The 25,415-nt window shown below is 34.7% G+C and overlaps 1 protein-coding gene across 2 annotated transcripts in view; it reads left to right on the top strand.

The window, feature by feature from the left end:
• Positions 1 to 24,413, top strand: part of LOC131061529 (SH3 domain-containing protein 2) — an 81,219-nt gene extending 56,806 nt beyond the window's left edge. The window contains exon 10 of one of the 2 annotated variants that reach the window (XM_057995265.2): positions 23,952 to 24,413. In XM_057995265.2, coding sequence (XP_057851248.1) covers positions 23,952 to 24,068 — 117 coding nt within the window. In that variant the 3' untranslated portion in view covers positions 24,069 to 24,413. The remainder of the gene's footprint in view (positions 1 to 23,951) is intronic. The other variant, XM_057995266.2, reaches the window with a different exon arrangement.
• The last annotated feature ends 1,002 nt before the right edge of the window (positions 24,414 to 25,415 follow it).

Genomic DNA, 25,415 nt, shown 5'->3' with positions numbered 1-25,415 from the left:
AATTACGAAGGATTAGTCATTAATACTAACAAGTTAACATATAATTAGTAGGACAATTTACTTATCAAAGAGGCACGATTGAAGTAAAGTAGCAGCGGTTAAGCCATCAATAATACTAAGCACAAATCGATGATAAGGATTAGGCAACGATAGTTGTGGTGAAGAGCCACGATCTCTTGTGAAGAGATATGAAGGAGAGAAAGGTATGACTTTCAAGATGTAACCATTTGAGGGTAGTGGATACATAAGGGGATTGAAATCATGCATTAAGGGATAGATACAGAATATGACATTCAGATTTAGGAACAGAGACAAGCGAGAACAACACCAGTAACGAACAGAGAAATAGGGAAGAATATGAAGGGAATCCGAAGGTTATAGCCGACCGATCAGATGAGAATCAGAACTGTTATCATATGACAGACAGTAAATACCCTGGTTCTTGGTGGTATGCATGATGATGTGCTCGGTATGACTGCTTAATATATGAAGCCTGGTAACGTTCTTATGCAAAATTGATAGTGATATTAATATAGTTAATAATCATAATAATATATTAATATATATAACAAATAATATTTATATATAATAATCCGAGAACATATATTTCTGAGAATAAATATTTGAGAATAAAGTTAGTCTGAGAATCTGCAGTAATATAATATCTGAGATTAAATAACGTAAATATATGTGTGTATAAATAATGTATATGTATGTATGTATGTATAAATAACGTATATGTATGTATGTATGTATACAATAAATGTTAGAATATAAATCAGATAGAATCTTTAAGTTAATATCCCCGGTTGGATTCATGTTAAGATAGTTTTGTCTCCTAATCAATCTAGTTTTGGTTAAGCCTGGCCAAATCCTAGTAGGGGACATTACATTCAATGTATATCAGCAAACCTCAAAGTCTTTGCAGAAAACAACAAACTCCTTTGAACCTCCAATGCAATTTCTAAATGGAAACCACCATAAACCAGCTAAAGGATCTTTCACCACTGAAACCAGCAGACTCAAGAGGGTTTTCATCCTCAAGGGTTTTCGAGAAAAACACAAGTTCTCTTAAAAAATGTAGAAGCAAAATCAAATTCATCAACAATACAACAATGATCCCTCAACTTCTTTTTATAACTTTTTGGAAAACATTACTTTTTTCCTTATTTGCTCTAAAACTGCTTTTATAAAATATATAATTAACTTTTTGGAGCTCTTTTCATCTTTTTGAATAATGATGTTTTCTTATGAATGAAGTCCCTTTTCCAAGGCATCCATTAGAAATATCTTTCAACACCCTTAAAAAGAACTATTGCACTTAGTTGCCCCTTTTAATATTTCCAACCCCTTTTAATATTTCCAACATTAGACAACTTAAGCGAAATATTAATTAAATAACTCAATGATTTATCCAAGTTGTTTAAAGCACCCAATGATATAATTTTGCAATTTTGATCATACCAAAGTGATATTGAAGAGTAGAGACAATGATCAGAGTCAATTGGGTGGCTTTCTAAAAATAGCCTTCTCTTCCAGGAAGTTTGTAGAGCACTCAAAATGTCAAAAATCGATTTAGAAAGCATCAAAGGACTCCTACTAGCCAAGTGAACTCAAACACAAGAACAATTGCTTTGCAAGATTGATCAAATGCTTCACCACGAATGTTTGAGTTCTCCCTAACTACCCATTTAGCCTACAAAATACTTGGAAACTGGCTAAATGTGCATGAATTGGCTAAGCACAAAAAGGGGACATTACACTTCTTGAGGGTGTCAGTGGAGATTTCTTGATTTTCATTTTTCTAAATAATTAGCTTGTCGCCCTAGTAAGAAAATATTGGTGACTTTGAATGTTGGATCTTTTCCAGTAGACAAGCAAGCTATCAAATAATGACAGTTAGCATTGCAGGCACAAACATTCCAATTGATAAATGGTTTGTTGGACAAGATGGGACTTGATCAAGTGTGAGATGAGTGTGTTATCAAGGAGGAGATTTAGAATATACTCCAAGAAGCACATGAGGGTTTGATGGGGGGATGTCTTTATGCTACAAGGAATGTGCTTTAAGTAGGTCTTTGTTAGCCAACCTTGCACCAAGATACTAATAAATAGGTATTAGGATGCGACACTTTTCAATGGATCGGGAAGCTGTTCAAAAGAGACTTTGTGCTCCTCTAAGCTTGGCAACCCCATAACTCTTTGAATGTGGGTGCTAAGACTTAATTAGACCATAAAATACAAGCAATGAACAATGATGTAAGCACATAGTGCTTGCCACAAAATATTTAACGAAGTGGGTAGATGCTAGATTATTACATGAATACTGTGCCCAAAGTACTACATGGTGTGTATGGGGTTATTCCCTAACTGGTTTCCCTTTTGGGTTCGTTTCATGTATGGTTAAGTTTACTTAGGGCATTTAATTTTTTGTTTTTCAAGTCACGAGATCATGGCATTTATCATAATCTCATGTCTTATGTCTTACTTTTGCCTATAAATATGAGGGTCCTCTATGTCATTTCACGCTATTGCATTGTATGGCAATGTACTAGTATTGGCATTATAGCATTTTCATTGCTTCTCTCTTGTTTGGAAGGTTATTTTGGTGTTGTAGAGGATTCTCTCTCATGTTAGTCCTTTAGGTGACTTTAACATGGTATCAATGTTTTGAATTTGCTAGCCTCTCATTGTTGGAGGGATCTTGCCAAGTTTTTCATATGGTGCAACTTGGTCTAGATTTGACCTAGACCACTACCCCTATTATACAAATTATATTATTTATGGGCAAGAGTCATACCAATTTGCATTAGATCCATGACATATTTTCTATTGCATCATTGAGGTGTAATATTATATGTGGGTATATTTATTTTCATAGATATTAAGATTTTATTTTTTGTGGATTTTTATAGGGTATGGGGAGTTGTATGCTATTTTGCAAGTTTCTTGGGATATTTGTGGCACATTTGTCAGCAATTTGCAAGCTAGTCAACCAATTGCTGAAGTTTGTGGCATTGACAGATCTAGCTTGTTCTTTTTGTTTAAAAATTCATGGGACGAGGCTTGATCGGGCACCTTCATATGTACAAGACCCCCAAAACTTGTGCATAGTGTATTGTTTGTTAGACCATACTATATCGGTTGTTGGCCACGTTGGAAATGCCAGTCTTTCTCTATTAAGTGCTTGGCTCTTATTTTAAGCACTTTGTGCTTACCTAATTTCTATATTGTCAACCCAACCATGCCTTTGAACTCTTTTACCACCATTGGTTATCCTCCACTCTTATCACCACTAGAGCAAATTAGCCAACACTTCGTCAGGATCTAATAGTTGCACGTTTCCAATGCTCCACTCAACGTACAAGTGGCATTAGAATAGTAATCATTTTGCTTCTTTCAGTCCTTAGAAGGCAATTTTTTCAATAAGGCATAATTTTTTTCCCATCGTGTTAGTTTTTGGATTTCTTGGGAAGCTCTTTTCGAACACTTTATGCTGGTTTAGGTGTTTTTTATAAATTTTGCTCTAGGTGATTGTAGCTGTGTTTGAAGCCATTTATTGTACTTTTTTTTGCGATTGTAACTTTTGCTCCTTGAGTGAAATTTTGGCAATTTTTTATAAATTTATCAAAATTTTTCAAGGAATCTCTTCGTAACCTCCAATTTTCTATCTAGCAAGCATTTTTTTCTTTGAAAATTTGTAAAAAGTACTATGTCCAATGTAAAAATTGCACTTAAGTGACAATTGTATTTTGCTATGGGGGCTGCAAATAAAATAGTAATACAACTTGGGGGTGTGTGAGGCAGAATTTAAGTGTGCATGTATTAGATAATTTGTTGTTTCCTACTGTAGAGTGAACTATAGGAATGCAAGTATGGGACAAATTTAATCATTTGTTTGACACCATGAATGAGTCCCTAGGGCTATGGAGCTTTTCACTCCGCATAATTATCAAACATAGAAAATAAAATAAGACTACCATAGTCTAAAGCACAATAACAAATGTGTAACGACCCCAAAACCTAACTCTTAGGAAAGTAAATATTTTTACTTTTACACAAGATAAAATATCATAACAATAGTAAAGGCATAGTTTTTTTTGTTTGTTTTCAAAACATAAATATATATTCAAATAAAAATACTTTAACATTTTTGTTAGAAATCATAATGAAGGAAATCTTTTCTTCATTTCACATTGCTGAGTATCATAAAACATATTATTACATAAATGAGATTTACCAGTTATACCATTAGGAGAGTTCTGTATCTGTCTCGCAAACCTCAACTAGTGAACTACAGGAGGGAGAGCATCATTTGGGTGCTACTCCTCCAACCATAGACCAACGGTCTCCCACACACTTTCCTATTGGAAGTGGCCCTACCCTTCATGAGGAGTATAGACAAGGGGACCTATGTGGTGCCATCTGAGTACTGGTGACCTGTGCCACATATCTCAATCCGACCATACTACTATAGACTTTCTTCTAACTAAGTATGACCAATCTGGATGATCTATGTTTTGGCTAGACTTGTGAACTAACTTGTCGTATGTAGTGACTATACGACAATGTGGCCAAAGTTTTATAAAAAGAAGTCTTTGTTCACCCACGTCTTACTTGACTTGGAGACTACTCTCACTTCCTAGGGTTTGGTAAATAAATATATCAAGATCAAAATTATAAAAGAATTAATTTACACAAACACTTTGACTATGGGCTTTTCCTCTTTGCAACTACAACTTGGAAATTAAGAGTTACTACCCTCGGTTCGTCTTAAATTCGTTAAAAGGTTTTCACCATCTTGCTCGAAATATAGAGCCCATTAAGATGAAAAACATTCCTTGACTGGATACCTTATGACCCACTTGTCCTTCTTGAGTACCTAGTTTCATCTATTGACAATCCTTTGCCATTACTAAGATCATACACAAAGTCATAAAATAATTTCTCATATGTATTCCAATAATACTAATAACTCAATCTTCGACTACCTGTCAATTATTCCAAACATGAAATACATAAAGAATAGAATAAGAGATTCACAACATGATATAGTAATTCTCCATTTCCCATTTCTTCTTCTCAAAATCATATTAGGTTTTTCACATCTTGAGCTTTACATAAAATCACTTCTAAATTCACATTTCCTAAAAGGATATTACAAGCACATGATTAAGAAGCTATCTAGCTAAAACTTAAAGCGTGCTTGGATGCTTTTGTAGAAAGATGAGGGTAGAAGATTATGAGGCTTCGAGCCCTTACTCCGACTCTGCTCCTCCAAGCTTATCCTCGCCATAAACCACAATTTACACACAAAGAAAATTCTTTCCTAACTATTCTTCTAAAGGTGTGAAGATAAACTTCTCCCTTCCAAGACTTCTTGAGAACAAAACCAAATTCTTAGCAAATGCACATTGACAAAAATTTCCCTAAAAGGTTCCCTTAAAAACCCAAGGCTAATCTATTTATAGCCTTTCCATGTGAGAATAATTCTCAATTCAATATTATCCTTTCCTTCTAAAAATGAGGGTTATTTAATCCTCATATTCAACTTATAACCATAAGCTGGTTATCTTATTTAAAAACATAACCAAAAATATTTAAAAAGATTCCCTCCAACAAATTCAAAGTTAGAAAATTAATTAATATAATTTTCCTCCTATTTACCACTATGTCGTAAGTTATAGTACCTCCCTACCTTAAATACACCACTATGTGGTGTCACCATATGCCCTTTCAAATTCAAAATAAATTATAACATATTACTATCACCTTCACGTGGTGGTTTCATATGACTTTAATTATTCAAAACAAAATTTAGATAAGTTATCCTTATGTGGTTAGTCTCATGGTTGCATTAATCACGCCACTACATGGCGTTTGACCAAATCCTCCTTTATTACCCACTACGTGGTATGTTTCCATGGCTATAAAAAACTATAATTTTTGCTGATTAATGTGGCTTTTAATTGCCACAATAGTCTTCATAAAATCACCTCTATTTTTTAGCTTTTATGAATGGCACAAACCACTAACTAATTCTTCCTTTATTAGAGGTAGAGATTTGATCCTTTTCATCACTATGCGGTGATTAAATATACCTTTTTAAATTTAAATCAGAATTAAATAAACTTATATATTACCATTCATGGTAAGTTAACTTTTTCTAAATGCCAATAAAATATGATAATTAATAAAGCTTTGGATTCCTTTCTAAATAAATGATTTTCATTTTTATTTAACTTAACCTATATATATACATATAACATAAACAATAAATTTTGATAAATAAAACAATAATTAAATTATTAAATACTTATTTTTAATTACATAAAAAAATATAAATATGCATGCATACTTTTATGTATTCTTACATATGTATGTATGTATTATGTCTATGTATATTCGTTTGCGTTGAAAAGACACATTCATAAATTCATATACACGTAACTATTATTTTATTTATTTTACGCAGGTATATAGACACATTCACTCTTATAGTAGATATGACTAGACGTCGAAATGATCAATCTAACAATGACGATCTCAAGTCTACACATTCCGACTTGACACTAAACTGACATTAGGGTTCTAAGATGACTTAAACCAAAACAAGACCCAAAACTAAAGACCAATGTACTTACTCGATCCCTTATCAGTTCAGTGTTCAAAAAGACTCAAGATGGCATCGACACAATTCCCACTCGTCTATATTCCTCTCTTGGATGATACTCTCTCTATTCTTTTGGAGATGTTGGCTCAACGACCCCTTCTCCTGGTTAGCACTTGGTCATTTCAAACACATGATTAGACCATAATTATCATTAGGGTTAGATAAGTAAAATTCATCATGCATAATCAAATATACATTCAATAAGCTTTTCAAAACTATGCCATTGCAATTTCAAGAACATAATAGAATATAAATCAAAATCTCATCTTGTTGTAAACAAACATATATTCGCACTCATAGCAATTTACTAACTATTTAGTATGGTAGTTAAAAGTAAAGTTTCCAAAATTGGAATGAAATACTATGTAAAATTTGGGGATGTGACAAAATGTTAGTTGAAAAGCCTCTAGAATTGAGTTTGAAAAATTTGCATATAGAAACATGTTAGATGAAGCCATAGGGTTAATTGGATTGCATGTGCTAGATAATTTGTTGTTTCATGCTAGAAAGTGTACTACAACAATGAAAGTATGGGACAATTTTAGTCATTTGTTTGACACCATTAATTAGTTTTTTGTTTTTCTATTAGAGGCAGATTTGACATCACTTTCTCTAGAATATTTTCCCACCATTGATGAATGTGAAATTCAGTTATTTTTATAGTTAAAAGGTTGTGGAAGAGATAAAATAGATAAAGAATGTATCCTTTGTTTTATTTAAATTGAAGGGTCCATTTCAAGTGTTCTCTACCATGGATGTGTTAGGGACTAATTTTAAGATGCCCACCTTTGAGTGTTTTGTAAGCATCTTACTTGGAATAGACCAAGCTTATTTAGTTGGATGCAGTTCCTAATTCTGAGAGCCAAGCATTGATGGTTCAATCATCCAAGGGAAAAGGAATGTATATGTGAAAACCCTAGACAAAATCTACTTTTAGACTTTTATTGGCGAGTCTCCCTTCAAATAGAAATAGAAGAGCATTGGAAGTTACACTCTTTTCTTATTCTTGTAAGTAAGATGAATCTTTGAACCAAGATGAAGAAGATGCGATCCTTGAACATTTTGTGGCAAGCTTGGACATGATGAATCTAGACATTGGTAGTGGTTAGAGGCTTTGGAGGAAACCATGCAGCAGTATAAGATTTTTATTTCCAAGCCTGCTTCCATAGGTAATATTGAATCCCTTTTTGCATATACTTCACTAGATTCATCTTCACATAGTTGGATGCTTGATTCAAGTGCTTCTCACCATAGGATACATTCACATGATCTACTTTCTTCACTTTTTGATAGCAGCATTACTTAGATTATTATTGGAGGCACTTAATGGATTCCAATTTTGGGATTAAGCACTATATAGCTGGCAAATGGGTGCATTAATGATGTTTTCTTGGTTCCAATGATTTCTGTTAACTTTCTTTCTTTGCATTAGATTTATCATTCTAGTGAAGGAAAGGTGGTTGAGTTACACCACATGATGTATTTATTTGAGAGCTACATGAATATGAGATTGTTGTTGCTATCAAAAAGTGAAGAAAGTAGATCATGTGAATGTATCCTATGGTGAGAAGCACTTGAATCAAGCATCCAACTATGTGAAGATGAATCTAGTGAAGTGTATGCAAAAAGGGATTCACTATTACCTATGGAAAAAGGGATTCACTATTACCTATGAATCTGTTAACTTTCTTTCTATGCATTAGATTTATCATTCTAGTGAAGGAAAGGTGGTTGAGTTACACCACATGATGTATTTATTTGAGAGCTACATGAATGTGAGATTGTTGTTGCTTTATGGAATGTTGGTCATGGATCTTGTTAATGTGTTTTTTACGCACATGCGAACACAAAATAAAATACCCAAGAGTATCTTATCCTCTCTTGAACAAAATCTCCCAAATGCTGAAGATTAGCTTAAGGATCACTTGAGAAGACTCCAAGGTTCATGAATGTAGGGTCACTACATGTGGATAAGCTCATTGGTTTGATGTGATTATGCTGGAATCACAAGGGGACTTACGTTCGAATGCTTGAATGCTTGATTTGCTGGAACTCGATCATCTGATGTTGCAATATGGTGATTGTCCTAAACTAGCTTGATTTTGAATTAAAAAATGGCAAAAGGTAAAGGGTTGAGAAGGTCTATTCTAAGGCCTAGAATGTAAGAAGATGAATGAACGACTGTATGTAACCCTACCGAGCGAGGTCTCACCATCAACTTGAACAATTTGACACAAGCTCAGTGCAATCTTCTAAGGGGATTCCAAAGATGTTCGAATCAATTCCATCAAACATTGATCACCATTCAAGTCAATGCATAAGCAATGAGTGTAGAACGATTCGAAGTTAAGCTCGTATCATTCCAGTTGACCACACAAGGCACACTTACAATCAGCAAGAGGCTAGTGGTATGGACTAAATGTCCACACAAATACATTCAACATATTTCTCCATTCAATCTAATAAACATGAAAGTAAATCAAGGAGCAAAGACCATGCGAGTTGTTGAAATAACGAATCAAATTCACCATAACTTCAATGAAATCAATTGTTCTTTACAACAAGGTTTGGCAACAATCTCTGCCTTCTCCTAATCTAATTTCTATTCTAATCACTATTCGCTATTGCTATTAACCTTTACAAATGAAGAGTTTGAGCTTTATATAGAGAGCTCATTTACAATGAACCACCAAGATCAAATTTCTATCAACGGCCAAGATTTTACAATGAAACCCTAATTAAGGTTTATTATAACAAACTCTCATTAGCCAATGAGAAAATTACATTTAGAGAATGTGGACCAATAGATATTGAGGGTAGTTACATTGGAGTTTGTGCCTTCATATATGAGCTTGATTCATTGAACTTGGACGTGCCGATGTGGACTTCATTGACTGGAGGAATGGTGATTGGGATGCCACCTCAATTTTGCACTTTGTAGACTTGATTTGATTCCTCATCATGAAAGGATGTTGAGAGATATCTCTTGATACTCAACATTATCCAATTTGCTTAAAGTGATGATGATGATGAGAAGCAAACTTTGATTAACTCTTCTAAAACTATGTGCTTCTTCAATCATGTTCGATGTAGGTCTTGTGATGACTTTGGTTGACTTTCTCTTGCTCATGATGTACTTTAAGTGAATGATGCACTTGGTTGAATGTAGCTCTTCTATTTATTGACTTTGATTCTTGGATTGCCGATGGGAATTCAAGATTGCCAAACATTCTTCCATCATGTGGGTTATCTTTCCTTCATGCTCTAGTGTTTACTAATGAAGTTTCCTCTTGATCTTGTATGGTGGTGATAGGAAGTATTTGTCATGGTCAAGTCATTCCTTTAATCCTTGCTTGTATATCTTGCCTCATGATGGTTGTATGATCTCCCCTTTGCCATCTTATGATCTCTCCATGTCAATGTGATAGAATGAGAACCTTGAAGATATCCCGCTCTATTGCTTGTAGGTGCTTAGCACTTTAAGTCTTCTTCATGCACTTGAGGTGTTCTTGATGCTGATGGAGCTTCTTGAAGAGGTCTTCCTTGTATCTTGACCTTGGTGCTGAAATTCTCTCCTTGAGATCCTTGTTCTGATTTTCCTTCAACCTGGCCCATTTGAACTCTTTCTTTACCTCCTGCAAAATGAACAATTGCACATCAAACACACATGATATACAGTTTGATTTAATCTTTGATTTTTGATGGTTTCCTTTTAAGTCTGATCAAAGGACTGGCAATAATCAATGAATTCACTATGTGGAAGGCAAACTTAATGTCTCAGGGCAAATTTGGGCTGTCTTAATGATCGAATTTACTGATTGATATATCTCCCAGCTGAGTACAATTCGCTCCCCCTTGATTAATTCAGATTCTTTAAGGTGATTTCAACTTTCTAAAGCATCAGATCTGTATCCTTAATGCTTAAATTTGTTTGTCTTGATCCTCAGGTCTGCACTTTTAATGTCTAAGTTCGCCTTTGTGCTGGAGCAATTCGCTTATATTTTGGTGAAATTCGCTCATGAATAGATGAAATTCGCTTCCTTGCTAGAGAAGTTCGCTCAGCCTGCTCTCAAATTCGCACTTGAAAAGAAGAAAATGCTTGAATTGATGGTTAAATTGAATATCTTGATCCTTCTTTTATAGGCGCTTAGGGTAAAAGAGGTGTCTTTTGGGTTTAAGGCCAACTTGATTAAAACAACAAATTACCTTCCTCATGCTGGCCAACTTCACCTTCTTGCCAAAATGCTTAAATATTAGGAATTTGCTCAAAACAAGGGGCAAGATACATGATTTCAAAAAATTCGTTCCATGTCCTTTGGAAGGACAAGGTCAAGGCAAGAAGTTCGCTCCATGTCCTTTCTAAGGTACGTGACCTTGATAAGAATTTCGCTCCAAGACCTTGGTAAGACATGATGAAATTCGCTCTCTGCCCTTGGCAAGGACAAGACCTAAAATGCAATTCGCTCTCTAACCTTGGCAAGGACAAGACCTAAAATGCAATTCACTCTCTGTCCTTTGGAAGGACAAGTCCTAAAATGCAATTCGCTCTCTCTCCTTTGGAATGTATGCACATGATTTTAGACAAAGCTCGCTCTAAGACTTCTCCAAGGTACACATATTCAAGTTTGCTACGGACCCTTAGGAAGGACATGAAAATTTTGCTCTGGAACCTTTAGAAGGTACACAACAAAGTTCACTCTCAATCTTGAATAAGGTACATTATCTCTCCAAATTTGCTCGACCCCTGGCAAGGTACATACTTGATTTTGGACAAAGTTCGCTCTAAGACCTTTCCAAGGACATTCGCTCTAGGACATTTCCAAGGACATCACTTCAAAATTTGCTCTAGATCCTTGACAAGGACATTTGCCCTAGGACCTTAGCAAGGTACATGACTTGAAGCAGAATTCACTTTAGGACCTCTGGAAGGTACACGTCCTTGTGAAGATTTTCGCTCTAGGACCTTTGCAAGGACATGGCAATTTCGCTCTGGATCCTTTGGAAGGTACGGGAGTCTATGTCCTCAGCAAGGTACGGGGTCAAGGTACTTAGGCAAATTTCACTCTAGTGAGGGAGAAAGGTACACATCCTTAGGAAAGACTCTTGACTTAGTCCTTTCACCTGACTTTGCTCAATTTGTTCAATCTTAAGTTCATCTACGAATCATTTTTGCAACACTTGATGTCTTGCTTCACTCCATTCAGGAGACCAACCTAACATGATGACCTTCTAGATACTTGGGAAACTCTATCCCTTTCAATGCAAAGACTAATAGCAAAGACTCTAACACAACCGAGAAAGCAAAAAGTGGGGTTCCCCATTTGCAATGGGGTGATGTGTGAATACCTCACAACAAATCCCATTTATATAATTTAATGGTTTCTAGTGTTCTTTAGGACCATCACTCGTTGCGTGAGCATACTTCGGTATTTCACAAGTATCTCAAGTAGTTGAGCACACAAGATATGATGATTGGTCTTTCTACTATTTCATGCAAGTATATAGAGTTTGTCGAGGTTGTGTAATTGGCAAACATTATCAGGATCTTTTGTAACAACCATCAAGTTGTATTCAAATTTTCAATAGTTTTGTTTTCGTTTTCCAAATTTGGACGGTCCAAATTTTCAACAGTTATCAAATGTTGGTCATGGATCTCATTTATACAATTTGATGGTTTCCGGTGTTCTTTAGGACCATCACTCGTTGCTTGAGCATGCTTCGGTATTTCACAAGTATCTTAAGTAGTTGAGCACACAAGATATGATGATTGGTCTTTCTAGTATTTCATGTAGGTATATAGAGTTTGTCGATGTTGTGTAATTGGCAAACATTATCAAGATCTTTTGTAACAACCCTTAAGTTGTATCCAAATTTTCAACAATTTTTTTTTTCGTTTTTTCTTTGTTTTGTTAGAATTTTAATTGAAGTTATTATGTCTTCATTTATATGTATACTAATGCACTCTTCTATCCATACGACCATATATATAAAAAAGTGTAACATAATAATTCACGGTTTTAAAATAATGATAATAAAGAAATAAAAAATATTAGTAATAAGAAAAAAGCACCTATGCCCATAGTTGATACTTCATTTGCCTTCATGTATGTTGTTGATCATTAGCTATCACTCGATGTGTAATGTCCCCATTTTGTGCCATCCTGTTCTGCAAGCGTTGGCCAATTTTCAAGTGTTTCAGTAGGTTTTTAGTTTTGCTGTGAGAGTTCCAATGTTTTTGGTGAGATCAGTTCTTAGTTTTAGTGGGTTTTGATAGCTGTTGCTATTTATAGTATGTGCTTGCATGACACCAATTTTTCTGGGTTTGTTCTCTATGACCCTTAAAGAACACTGCTATTTATGGTAAGTTCTTGCATGGCACCAATCTTTCTGGGTTTTTCTGGGTTTCTTGTCTTTGGCTCTCAAAGAACACTGCTATATATGGTAAGTGTTTGCATGGCACCAATCTTTTTGGTTTTTTTTGGTTTCTTTTGTGTTTGTTCTCTTTGGTCCTTAGAGAACATGGCTATTTATAGTATGAGCTCATGTTGACATCAATTATCATATAGGAAACATGGGGACGCATCCCCTATCCCAGGACCCCCTGTCCCCATACCCTAGCCATTTGTAGGACGGGAAGACATCAAGGAGACATCCCCTTGCTGTCCTTGATGCTTGAGAATTCCTAGAAAATGCCAGGAAACATCCTTGGGCATTTTGGGACATCTCGTTGTCCCTCGGGATGGCTAGGGGATGTCAGAAACATCCCCTGTCGTCCTGGAAACCGCAAGCTGTCCCTTGCACTTGAGAACACTTCCGGGCATGAATAGTAATTAAAAACAATTTTTCATTTTTTATTTTTTTGCTTCTTTAGTCCAGTCCCACAAAGACATTAAAACCAAAATTGAACCCTAAAATGCCACAAAGACTTAAACCCAAAACAAAACATTAACCCAACCATGATATTTCTCTTTCATTTTCTCAGTTTTTGCTCCTTGCTGTGAGAGTTTGCTTGTTGGAGAAGAGATTGGCATGATGTAGAGGCTATTGATAGCTCGAATGAGGCTGAGTTTCATAGGCTGTTGTATTTTGATGTTTGAGACTTCTAGATATCGATAGACCATTTTTTTTTGATATATGAAATTGTTATAATGCTTTATTGAAATTTATTATGTTGTTATACTACTACTCACATGATTTATTTACATTTTGATATCGTCGTTATCAATTATTGACATATCTCTCTCTTTCGCCCCCTCTCTCTATAATATATTAATATATTTTGAAAAATTCATATATATATATATATATTGTCGTCCCGTAAAAATGGCCCTTTAGGGGACGTCTCAGAAATGTACCTTCCTCCTCGAAACGTTGTGGAACATAGGTTATCATTTGTCAACTTCAATTGGTTTCGGCATGTTTGATTCTCCGTTTGTAATACTTTTGCGTGTTTCCGTAAGGTGATAGAACTTATTTTAATATTTTCACTTGAGCATTTCAAAAGTGACTTTTAAGTGTCGAAAATGTTTTAAAAGTAAAATAAATCACTTTTTGGAGTTATAAGGCAAATTAATTTAATAAAGTGATTATATAATGGAGTTTATGAAAAGTTCCAAAAAAGGCTAAATAAGAGGTTTGAGAGTTCATTTGGTATGTTGAAGATTATTATTTGTCTATCTGAAAACCCTTGTGGATATGGAGATTGGACTTGGTTTATCTCAATCTTTTTGTGGACGAAAACTCTCTTGGAGAAGATTGGCTTTAGTAGTGAAAGAACTACCTTGAAATATTTGGTGGAGTCATTCAGATTTTGCATTGGAGATAAACGATTGGATTTTGGTAACTGGTGAGACTTATTTGAAGACAAATTTCTATGATTTAAAGGTTGGTAAGTTGTTTGTATTTGGATGCCCTGTTCTTCTTGTATGAGCAGTTCACTATGAGTTTCATCCAGAGTTACCCGGGGATGCGGCCCCATGTTTGTTTTTAGGTGTCCCTTGTCTCTCGGCCCCATGTTTGTTTTTAGGCGTCCCTGTCTCAGAGACAAGGGACGCCTAGGGGACCTCCCTATAAATTCTACATATTGACAGTGAATTTTTACAATGAATTCTAGAATCAATTTGACTTTGATGATCAATTTAACACAAATTTGGCATAAGAACTCTGCTGGTTCTTATATGGTAAGGTTCTATAATGTAGATGTGCATGTTTTATCCATGTTTCCAAATAAATATTTTAAATTTTCCTATATATTTGAATTTTCCCTATTTTTATATAGCCGTCCCCTTTACTGCCCCCTAGCTGTCCCCAAAATTGGCAAAAAAAAATTGCCGTCCCGGAAACTCGTTCCTTTGTCCCCTGCCGTCCCCATCCCGAAAACTCGGGGTAACATAGTTTTCACCTTGGGAGTAGGGTTTTGAGGTTTTTGAGCTTGAGGGATTCTATTGGTGAATATTTGAATATATATGCAAATCTTGATTAATACACGTGGATGCCATGGTAGCTAATGATTTATTATGATATGTGCATTGAACTGGGTTTTGAATGCCATGATGAGTCCCAAGAATTAGATGCCATTAATGCTTGATGGTGTTTGTAAGTTTGGTGTTGAAAAAAGCAGCTTGGATGACATAGCAGTAGTGAAGGTATAAGATTAAAACTATTTCCTGGTTGATTGAGGTATTTATTTTATTCGTGCTGGCTGCTTAAGCATCAGCTGGATGTGGGCAAATACAAAGCAATGTCTGAGCATAATAGGGTATTTGAGTTGGAAGGAAATAGTTTTCACTCTTGCTGGTCAAATATCTGAATCAAACTCCCTTGGCATGAGATTCCTAACTTCAGCCAGGCAGCAATTTCTCAACTTGTATTATATCCACCGCTGGGCAGTTCGAGTATGAAGGTTGGAGTTTTGCAAATTCATGAGCTGGGTGCTGTACCTTTATGGGTTGTGGGCTTTGAAAATCTCTGCTGGAAGTGGGTCTGAGAGTAGATAAAATAGTACACGGTTTAGAAGGTTTCTTAGGGTTTGAAAATAAAGCTTACCTGGGCATTAATTTTCTGTTGTAGATTGGAGCTATCATCCACATCCATGGCATGTTAAAATGGTAGCTCAACTTGAGTTTTATTCTGTCTATTTCTGTGGGTGTTGAGGCTTCTTATAAAATGTACACATTCAGAAATACTATCTGCATATGATATATCTGCAATGTAATCAGTCATGTACCATTGCTGATTATGACAATAAAGGGAACCGCTTAAACCTGCAAGTTGCTCTCTCTTTTTCACAGAATATAATTTCAGTGCTGGTGATTAGTTTTCAAAAAACTATTTGCTTCCAAATTGTTCTGTGCTTTCAAATTTAAATTCTTTACAAAGAACACTCAACTCTGGAAATGAACAAACATACATCTCATAAAGTCTACCAAATCCCTGCATTTGTTGGTTATTCATGCAATTTGAAAACAGTGGGAAGAAGTGAAAAAATTTGGGTAAAATCCTTCGGGGATCTTACATGATGTTGCTTGCATTTGATGACACCAGTGCTTGTTGACAACCTCTTACCTTGTCATATGTGCAAGAAAACAATTGTTTGTCCATTTTTTGGGGTAAAATTTATGGAAATTACACCTTTTTTAATGTGATTTATTTAATTCTATGTTCCATAGTGTGTTTGAAACAAGGATGATAGGAAATGTGAGGGTATTTTCGGACGGTGTCAGTGATATAGAAAATTTTAGGGAATGACAACTTAAAAACTAGAAAATAAAAAAATAAATAAGGGGAACCAATAAAATTCAAAATATAGGAAATTATAACAACTCAAAACCATTCACCTAAGATTTGAGACATAATACATGAACATTAATTAATTCAAGTATAATAGCACATGAAAATTAGAAATTTCGTTTTTTAATTACATTTATAATGACAAAAGGTCAAAAGGCTATAACCAATGATAGCAATAATAGAAAGAGACAAAGTTATAGCACTTGGACCACTTACAATTGTGCCTCATTTCTGACATTTCTATCAAAATTGGCATTTGATTCTAAGTCACTCTTAATACAAATCCTGCTTGCACCTCCACTTTAATTTGTCTAGCATTTGATTCTAAGTCACTATTATTAACAAGTATCCTGCTTGCACCTTCACTTTAATATAAAAATGAAAGAAAATCATGTTAGTAGTTTTTAATCTCATAGTGGCCTTCCAAGCATCATTAAGGACCCTTTTCTATAAAGTATCATATAAAATTCTTGGAGAGTTTGTATCGAAATATCTAATCATCTACACAATAGGTACAATTATCATATATTTGTAATGGAAATTTTAAAGCTTGAGAGTGTGAAAATTTTCAAAATTAAAATAAAGAAAAAATGATAATTTAAACTTTTAAACTTGAAAATATAAAAATGAAAGAAAATCATGTTAGTAGTTTTTTATCTCATAGTGTCATGTCCCCACCAAATTGAGAAGTCGAAGCAGTACTGATTACATAAAGTCATAGCCTTTAAACTGTATTCCAGACGGGCTGGCTTATAGGATAACACCAGTTAAATAAGAAAGACATTTAATATTTTTATAAGGGAAAAAATGATCGTTAAACTAAATAAAGAAAATAACTCAAGACAGCAATTCCTAGAATAAAAGATAATTAAAAATATAATTAATGTTCAAGGGTTGTGACTCTTTCAAAAGTGCAATGATAATGAAGAGGAATGCCTTCTCCCTCATGTTGGAAGATATAAATGTTGAAGATTTATCAGATTTGAATATAGGGTATTTGAAATTTTAATCTTAGAATATAATCTCCAATTCTTATTTACTGTATTAGCAATCTCTAAGAATATTGATTTACTTACAATATGAACTGCTGTTCACAATGATCGATTTATATCAATATCGATCTCTTTGTATGTGCTGTTTAGAACAACGAAGTAATTGATATAATGCTTATCGAATTATCAATATGCATATCGCTATAGTGAAAGTGGCTGTAGATGCTTGTATCAACACTTAATGTTTTCGGTGTGTCCACAAGTACCGATCGACCACCTCTATATATATAAAGAGGAGGCACGCTTACGTAGAGGCATGCCTCTACGTGGAGCATGTCCACTTAGAGACATGTCTCTACGTGAGCATGTCTCATAGTTTCGGCTGTCACTAAATACGCTGATTTACAATAGCGATATATATTGGTTAATCGATAATTATTATCGATTTTGATTTGCTTTATCATTGATACACTTTATCAATTATGATTTACTTCAAATATATAATCTGATCGATACTCAATATCGATTTACACATGATTAAAGTATAATTAATATAATCAATTTAATTATGTGTATGTATTTAATAATATATAAATATACATTATTAAATACAGACATATGTTTGATTCATAATCATGTTTCATAGATTAACAATTAAAGCAAGTAATCTTAATAAGCACATAAAGCAAATAATCCGATCATGTCTTGTGGATGATAGATGTCAAATGCTTAAGGCCGATAGGCCAATTAAGTATTTGATTTCATCAGTTAGAATAATCTGACCGAAGCTACAAAACACTAACAATAAAAGGGAGAAGAATTCATTTGAAGGGCATAAAAAGGAGGAGATGTTCTCAGAGTACTAAGTGTCACACAGTAAGTCAGGAAATAGAGCAGCAAATTTACTAATCAAGAATCACTAATGAATATCGACTGAATTTTAACCAATAAATGCAATTAGATAAGTTATGGAAGGGGTGCAATCAACTAATCATTGTTTACAAGTTTAAAGGAGGGTGCGATTGCCAAAAGGTAAGAGGTATGACCTCTCCCAAGCAACCATCGCATTCAAGGGCGGGGACATATAAAGACCAGCCATCGGGTGCCAAGGAGGGCATGGAGACACAGAGAGAAAGAGAGGAGAATTCACACAGGTCAGCAAATACGTTTGCAGCAGAAAACTACTCCAGCATACTGGTTACAGTAACATCTTTTTGAATGTTTACTAGAATCATATCTGCATACTGTTATCACAGCATTACAATCATAAAGAATAAGTTTTAATAATTTCAGTGATCTACAGATAACTGGCCCTAACAACATAAGCGGGTTCATATTCTGAATTTACAACAACTCACACAGACAAATCAATGTTATTTCAGTAATTTCTCATAATAAATACAAGATGTCTGTAATAATATTTCTATGAACGGATCATGAATGCTCAAATCATTAAGAGGATACTGATAAAATATTAAGTATTTAAATCAGAATTACAGTTACTTGTGAGGGAGGGAATGGAGGTGTAATGGAGAGGTTAGGAGACTTGTAAGTTGGCTGTTCTAGAATGACCTCAGAGGCGTCTAGGACCTTGAGAGCACTTACCTTGAGGAGTCTAGCAACCTGGTTACAGACTCATCCCAAACTCACAAGATAAGTAAGCCATGAAGAAGGTTGATATACGAGGAGATCAGATAGAGTCACCAAGTGGAGCAAGAAGGTTAGAGAAACTACCTATCTTGGGCTTGGGTAGTGAGACTCTAAAGTAGACCTCATAGTATCCTCCTTCCAAACATTATTATTAATATAAATAGAAATTCCTATCATCTTGTTGACTTGTATGTTTATTAATCAAAGGAATGTGTACATTTGCATATGTTTCTATGTTATATGCAGGAAATTAGATTTAATCTTACGTTTCTAAGTTGACAAGGTATGATCTCTAAACCTAATTTTTATAATTTTCTGATTCTCAGTACAGAATATAGAAGGGGACATTACACATAGTGGGCCACCAAGCATCATTAAGGACCTTATGCTTTACCTCATTCCCCTCCTTTGTTTTGGCCTCTCCCCAAATTTTCTACTCATTATAAAGTATAAACCACCATGGGTTGTTGAGGTTCTGGCACTTAAAGCATCATCTCTAGCAAAATGATATAGTGTTCATATCTAATTTCCATCGATTTGACGAATTCTTTTATCAAAAAAGTCCTAAAAGGAGTGAGTTATGGTGGTTGGAAACATTTTTTTTTGTCTCTAGCTTTTGCCACCTTTTCCTTCGCTTATGATATCTTTCCAATGTCTTTCAATGTGTTTAGCACATGAACACAATAAGGGATCGAAAATGTATGCCTGTAAGCACTAAGCACCTCTCCATCATCATACCAGTGAATTTACAAACATGGGTGGAATTGGTCACAATCTTGCTTATCACCTATGACCTTTTGTTTTACTGGAACCCTCTTCCTTTACAACTACCATTCTAGTTGTAGATGACAATTTAGAATGATCCATAATAAATTCTATGTATACAGCTTTATCACTTATCTCACATTTCATAAACAACTCACCCCTTTCAATCTTCTCTTGTAGGGTTAGTTTTTACAGTCCAAACTCCCTTTTTAGGAATGCATTGTAAATGGTGACAAACCCTTGTTTAACTCCCTTTGAAATCTGCACTGCTAATATGTAATGTCCCCATCCTAGTCAGGGACTTGGGATTGAGGTGTTAGCCTATTTTTGGACCCTTGTAGGCTAACATAGTATGGATAAAGTGGTCAGTATTGTAGTATCTTGAGGAGTGGTCTGTCTATTTGTTCTAGTTCAGTGTTGAGTTCAGTTCTGGTCTTTGTTTCATCAATTTCTGACATTTTATGAGGATTTCCTATTTTTTTGGGAAAAATTGCTAAAAATATACATGGTCCTAGTTTCATTGGCATGGCGAACTGTGACCCTAGCTTCTGACAGATTCAGTTTCAGAGCAATAATGAGAGAGATATGAATGTTTAAGTGGTTCCACAGACAATTAATATTTTAATGAAATATTAATATAAAATCATAAAGTGCATCACTTAAATTTATTTAAGTGAAAATTTATTATCTCCTAAGCTAGGCGTTGCTTTTGGGGTTAAGTTGGGAACCCTAAAAGCAAGTTATTATTTTTTAATCCCTAATTGCCAAAAATCGCACCTTTTGGGTATTTAGGCAGCCAAGATGGAAATTAAACCTCATTCTTGATATTGAGCATTTGACATTTTCTTCTGAGCGCTTGGCTATGGCGGCTAGGGTTTGGACCTGTTTTGGAGAGCGTGCATTCTTCAGAATTCAGTAGCTTTGAGATTGTGAAAGATCAATCGAATTGTTGCAGCTTGGTTGGCTTCATTCAGAAGTCAAATTGAATTTAATTGGGGCAGATTTGGCTTCTTACAAGGCATATTTGTTGTAGGGTTTTCCTATTTACTGTTTTGTTGTTGATTCTTCTGTGGTTTGGAGACTTCTTTTCCCAAACACACAGCTTGCTCATTTATTGGCACCATCTTTCATTGTTTGAGTGTCTTAGTATTTCAATAAGAGCAGATTTGAATTGTTCCAGAATAAAAATCAGAACTTTGTAAGTTGCTGATTTATTCTTTCTTTTCAATAAATTGGCTAAGGACCTACGGGTATGCTTCTAAATTCTCCAATTCATTGTTTCAGTTGATTAAATTCATGTATTATTCAATATGTGTTGCAAATTAAAGAAACCCTCTTCTACAACTTCTGTCTATTTCTGAAAGACCATCTTAATAATTAAAAATTACAAAGAAGATCTACAAATTACAGCAGGTTGAATAGTTGAACCAGCAAGGGTTCATCACAATATATGACACATTGTAATAGAGGTTTTTGTGTGTTCAGATGGGCACTTTGCATAAATTTTCAAAATGTTAGAAGAGAGGATTTTGTATTTTTCATTCTAGTTTCTGCAACACTCACACTTAGAAGGCCCCGACACCTCTTTTTTTCACAACTTCCATAGTCCAAATCGCCTCTCATGTTTTAATTTGTGTTGAAAAATACAACAAACAGAAAAAGCTGCCACAAGTACTCTACAAAATATTAAAAAAAAAAAGAAAAACCAGGGAACAAAATTTGTATTGAGATGCTCCAATAGCTTACCTCCAATGACAAATGTTGATGCACCTGTTCTCCCTTTTGCAAATGACTTTAAATGCTGATGCTGAATTCTTTGCTTCACACATGCAATTGGCAAATGAAAATGGATGGTCTTAGGTTAGGTTTTCAAAAGGGGTGTGGTTGGTCATATGAGCTAGGCTCCCTTCCTTCGTATTAAATATTGCATTGTCTTTTTCAAATGATGGTGGGGATGTCTACTCATCTTTAAGACGTTTCCTATATACTTGCTCCATTCATTCCGGGGACAGTTTTACTTGACACAGCAGGTATGACCCCCCTAAAATTTGCCCTAAAACCACAGTTTCAATTAAAATAACAAACATAATGCATTTTAGAATATAAATTTACCAATTGAAATACCCTTTAAGAGAATTCTCAGTTTAGGTCCAGCACACAATATTAGTCACTGGAAATTGACATTAAACCATAAGCCAAGATAATATATATTTTGACTAAGTAGTCACTGGAAATTGACATTAAACCATAAGCCAAGATAATATATATTTTGACTAAGTATCAGTTTGCATCATGATATCATACAAACATTATTCATTTTAAAAATCTAATTAAGGCAATAGCCATTACAATGTGGATTCCTATAATAATCTCATTAGGAATTCGTTGAAATGTTTGCAAACCGCAATCTCAAGGTTGGTTGCCCTTGTATTGCAAGAGCATGTAAGGTGGTTTGCCCTTCATCCCTCAGTTTACCTTGGAGGCTGGTCGTCCTCCTTGATCAAGCCCAAGAGCATGGAAGTTTGGTCTTCCATTCCACCTCCTGGTCCATGAGCATAGAAGGTTGGCTGTCTATTCCAACCTGGGGGGGCGTAGTTGATAAGAGCATGAAGGCCGGTCTACCTTTTAATAACAAAGAGAAGCATTTAGATTACTCACAAAGATTAATAATTTCTACAAGTGTCACTATGGCATGAACATTTATATATATGCCTATAGTTTACTTTATTCAAAGATTTATCTTTTAATTTAGTTGCTGCTACTATAAATAATTATTTCTGCTCTTAACTCAGTTTTGAATCCTCAATTCTTTTTTTTCCATTCTATGCCTTACAAATGAGCCGATGTCCTTTTTACATCCCCTTGGTGGGATGGAAAAATACAACCTTCATTACCATCACATCCTTTACAAAGGAGGCATCCCTTGGTTAATTCACCGCTTTTGGTAACTTGCTGTTATGGCTCTTAATTAAGGAATCGCTGCCTAACAATCCCCTGCAACCTCCTTAGGAGAATCCCTTCTACTATATTCTGAATTTATCTGGTTTAAGGCAGCGATCCTATTTAAGAATGCCGATAAAGGCTGCGATCTAATTGTCGTATAAGCTGCTACCTATCTTGGCAGGGACATGAGAGACAAGTATGCCTAGGAAAAGCTTGTAAACCCATCCTTATGTAGCTCGATATAATGTGTTCGTTGCCTCAAGTTGCATGAAAAAGTCAAGAATAATACACGTGAGTTATTAACAATAGCCATGGTTCCATAGTATGTGCATTCTTTGTACTTTTTCTTCAAAAGAAATGCATCATATGTTACTTAAAAGAACTACAAATGTACGTAGCTTTGGTCATAAAGTTACAAGAAATAAACAATAGGGTTAATAGGAAGATCTTTCCTTACATGCACAGGGAAAGAATGCATTTGAGCCTTGGAACCAATCAGAAGTGAATTGATATTTTTACAGTAGCCATCTCTTGTGCATATGCAAGGAAAGAAAGAAAGTACTTGGGCCTTGGAATCAATTAAAAATGAATTAGTATTCTAGAAAAACTATTTATGTCGAGCATTCAATATTTCTAGATTGATAGAGAATTGTGAGGAAAATCTGCTTTAATCTTGTTCTCCATTGAAATCTCGTAGCAAAGCCAAATTTTTTTGCAATTATCCATGATCATATGTCATCTAAAATAGTGTCAAATTCAACATGTAGCTAAGTCCATATTCCTTTTCCACACACTAACATGAAGAATTTGAAATTCCAACCTTGGATAACCTTGTTTCGATTGCTAAATCATTTGTTTCAGGAGAATTTGGTTGATGTATGTCACAACTTACCATGAATATTCTGTCATAACCATGAAAACATTTTCTGTGAGCCCATTTGCAGTCCCTGTAGTAGGGGATCTCGACCCGGGAAGCTGCAAGGATTTTTAAGGCGATAAAGTTCTTATTAAAATATTGGTGCCATAAACACTATTATATACTTTGTACTTGCTTTTAAAAAATTGCACACAATCTATAAATGGCCCTTGTATAACGATAGCACATATTGAACCTCATTCTAATCTCTTCCTTTTGCTAGGTTTCATCTTCAGGTTGGTCAGAAGGTGAATCTAAGGGAAAAGCAGGCTGGTTCCCTTCAGCTTATGTCGAGAGGCGTCAACGTGTTCAAGCAAGCAAAGTTGCTGAAGTCTTTTGAGGGCTGTAGCACTGCTAATCTTTGCTCTTTTATCTCTACATCTTGTCATATCGATCTTCAATGTATGGAGCTCAAGATTGTGTCGAGGACTACAGACTTCATAAGCTACCTTTTATTAAGCTTGAATTTGCTCTACACAACACAGTAGATCTTGAAAATTCTGTTTGGGTTTTGGAATGCGAATATTAAGCCTTGTTTAATTTCATTTTTTCTTCTTTGCATAATTAAATTTGACCTAATAGAGTTAATGTATTGTACGTACTTTGTTGCTTAGTACATACTTTTGTAAATGATTGTATATGTATGATTTATGAATCTTTATAAGTGAATGGTTTGTTTAAGTTATATGCTTTTCATTGCTTTTCTTCTGATTGAGAAGTATTTTTCATTTGTTTTGGCATAGTTTGTATAGTAAATAAAAGCTGAGTCTTTAGTGGAAGCGGCAAGAATCATACCAATACAAAGTTTTTTGCAAGAGATTTTTAATTTGTAGTTCTCACTTATCCTAAAATTTTGAATGCAATATTATTGTGGTATAGTCAATAATTGTTTGAATGCAATATTATTGTGGTATAATCAATAATTGGGAGAAGTCAAAAGTAGAATGCCCACATGTTTATTTTAGGGTTCCAAACAAATGTACAAACAATGAGGTAAGCTAGGGCATTGGTGAAAAACATATAAATGCAATTTAGTTTGCAAACAAAATGGATAGTGTATTGCTAATTTTGTCTTGTAGATCAATCCATTAGCTAGAACCTAGAAGTTCAATATAAAAAATCTATAATTAATTAAAGTTGTTTATATTTGAAGGGAGGAATCTTGAAAATGCTTAATAAGGGATCACTATTACATCATAGGCGTGAATCATGATAAATATTCACAATGTGCATGGGTAAGACCCTTCACACAGGGATGACCCACCAATATGGGTTACTCATTCAAGAATTATGTGGAAAATAAAGGCATGTTCCAATGATGGTCCAACAATCATATTATATAAGGTAAGGAGTAGTGACAACCTTGCTTCTTTGCCAATCTTGGACATCAAGGTTGAACATTGCTTCAAATATTTCATAATCTTGATAGAAAAATAATGAGATCAAAAAGTTGCTCGAGTATTACAAAGAGTCAAGAAGGAAATGTGGCTAGGGAGGTGGTTGTACAATCCTTTAATATTAGAAACAAATTTTCATCATCTATATGTGCTTATTAGGGGTTATTTTGACCATAGTTGAACTACTCGCCAAGGCCTGAAAAAAAAAACTCAGGAAAAACTCGGCCAATACTCGGCAAAAAACTCGACAACTTAAAAAATTGCTTAAATTTAATTAGAAATGCATTTTT

The sequence above is a fragment of the Cryptomeria japonica genome, chromosome 8 (assembly GCF_030272615.1).
Source record: "Cryptomeria japonica chromosome 8, Sugi_1.0, whole genome shotgun sequence".
Taxonomy (NCBI): Eukaryota; Viridiplantae; Streptophyta; class Pinopsida; order Cupressales; family Cupressaceae; genus Cryptomeria; species Cryptomeria japonica.
Note: the sequence above shows the minus strand (reverse complement) of the source record. Positions and strands in the feature narration are given on the sequence as shown.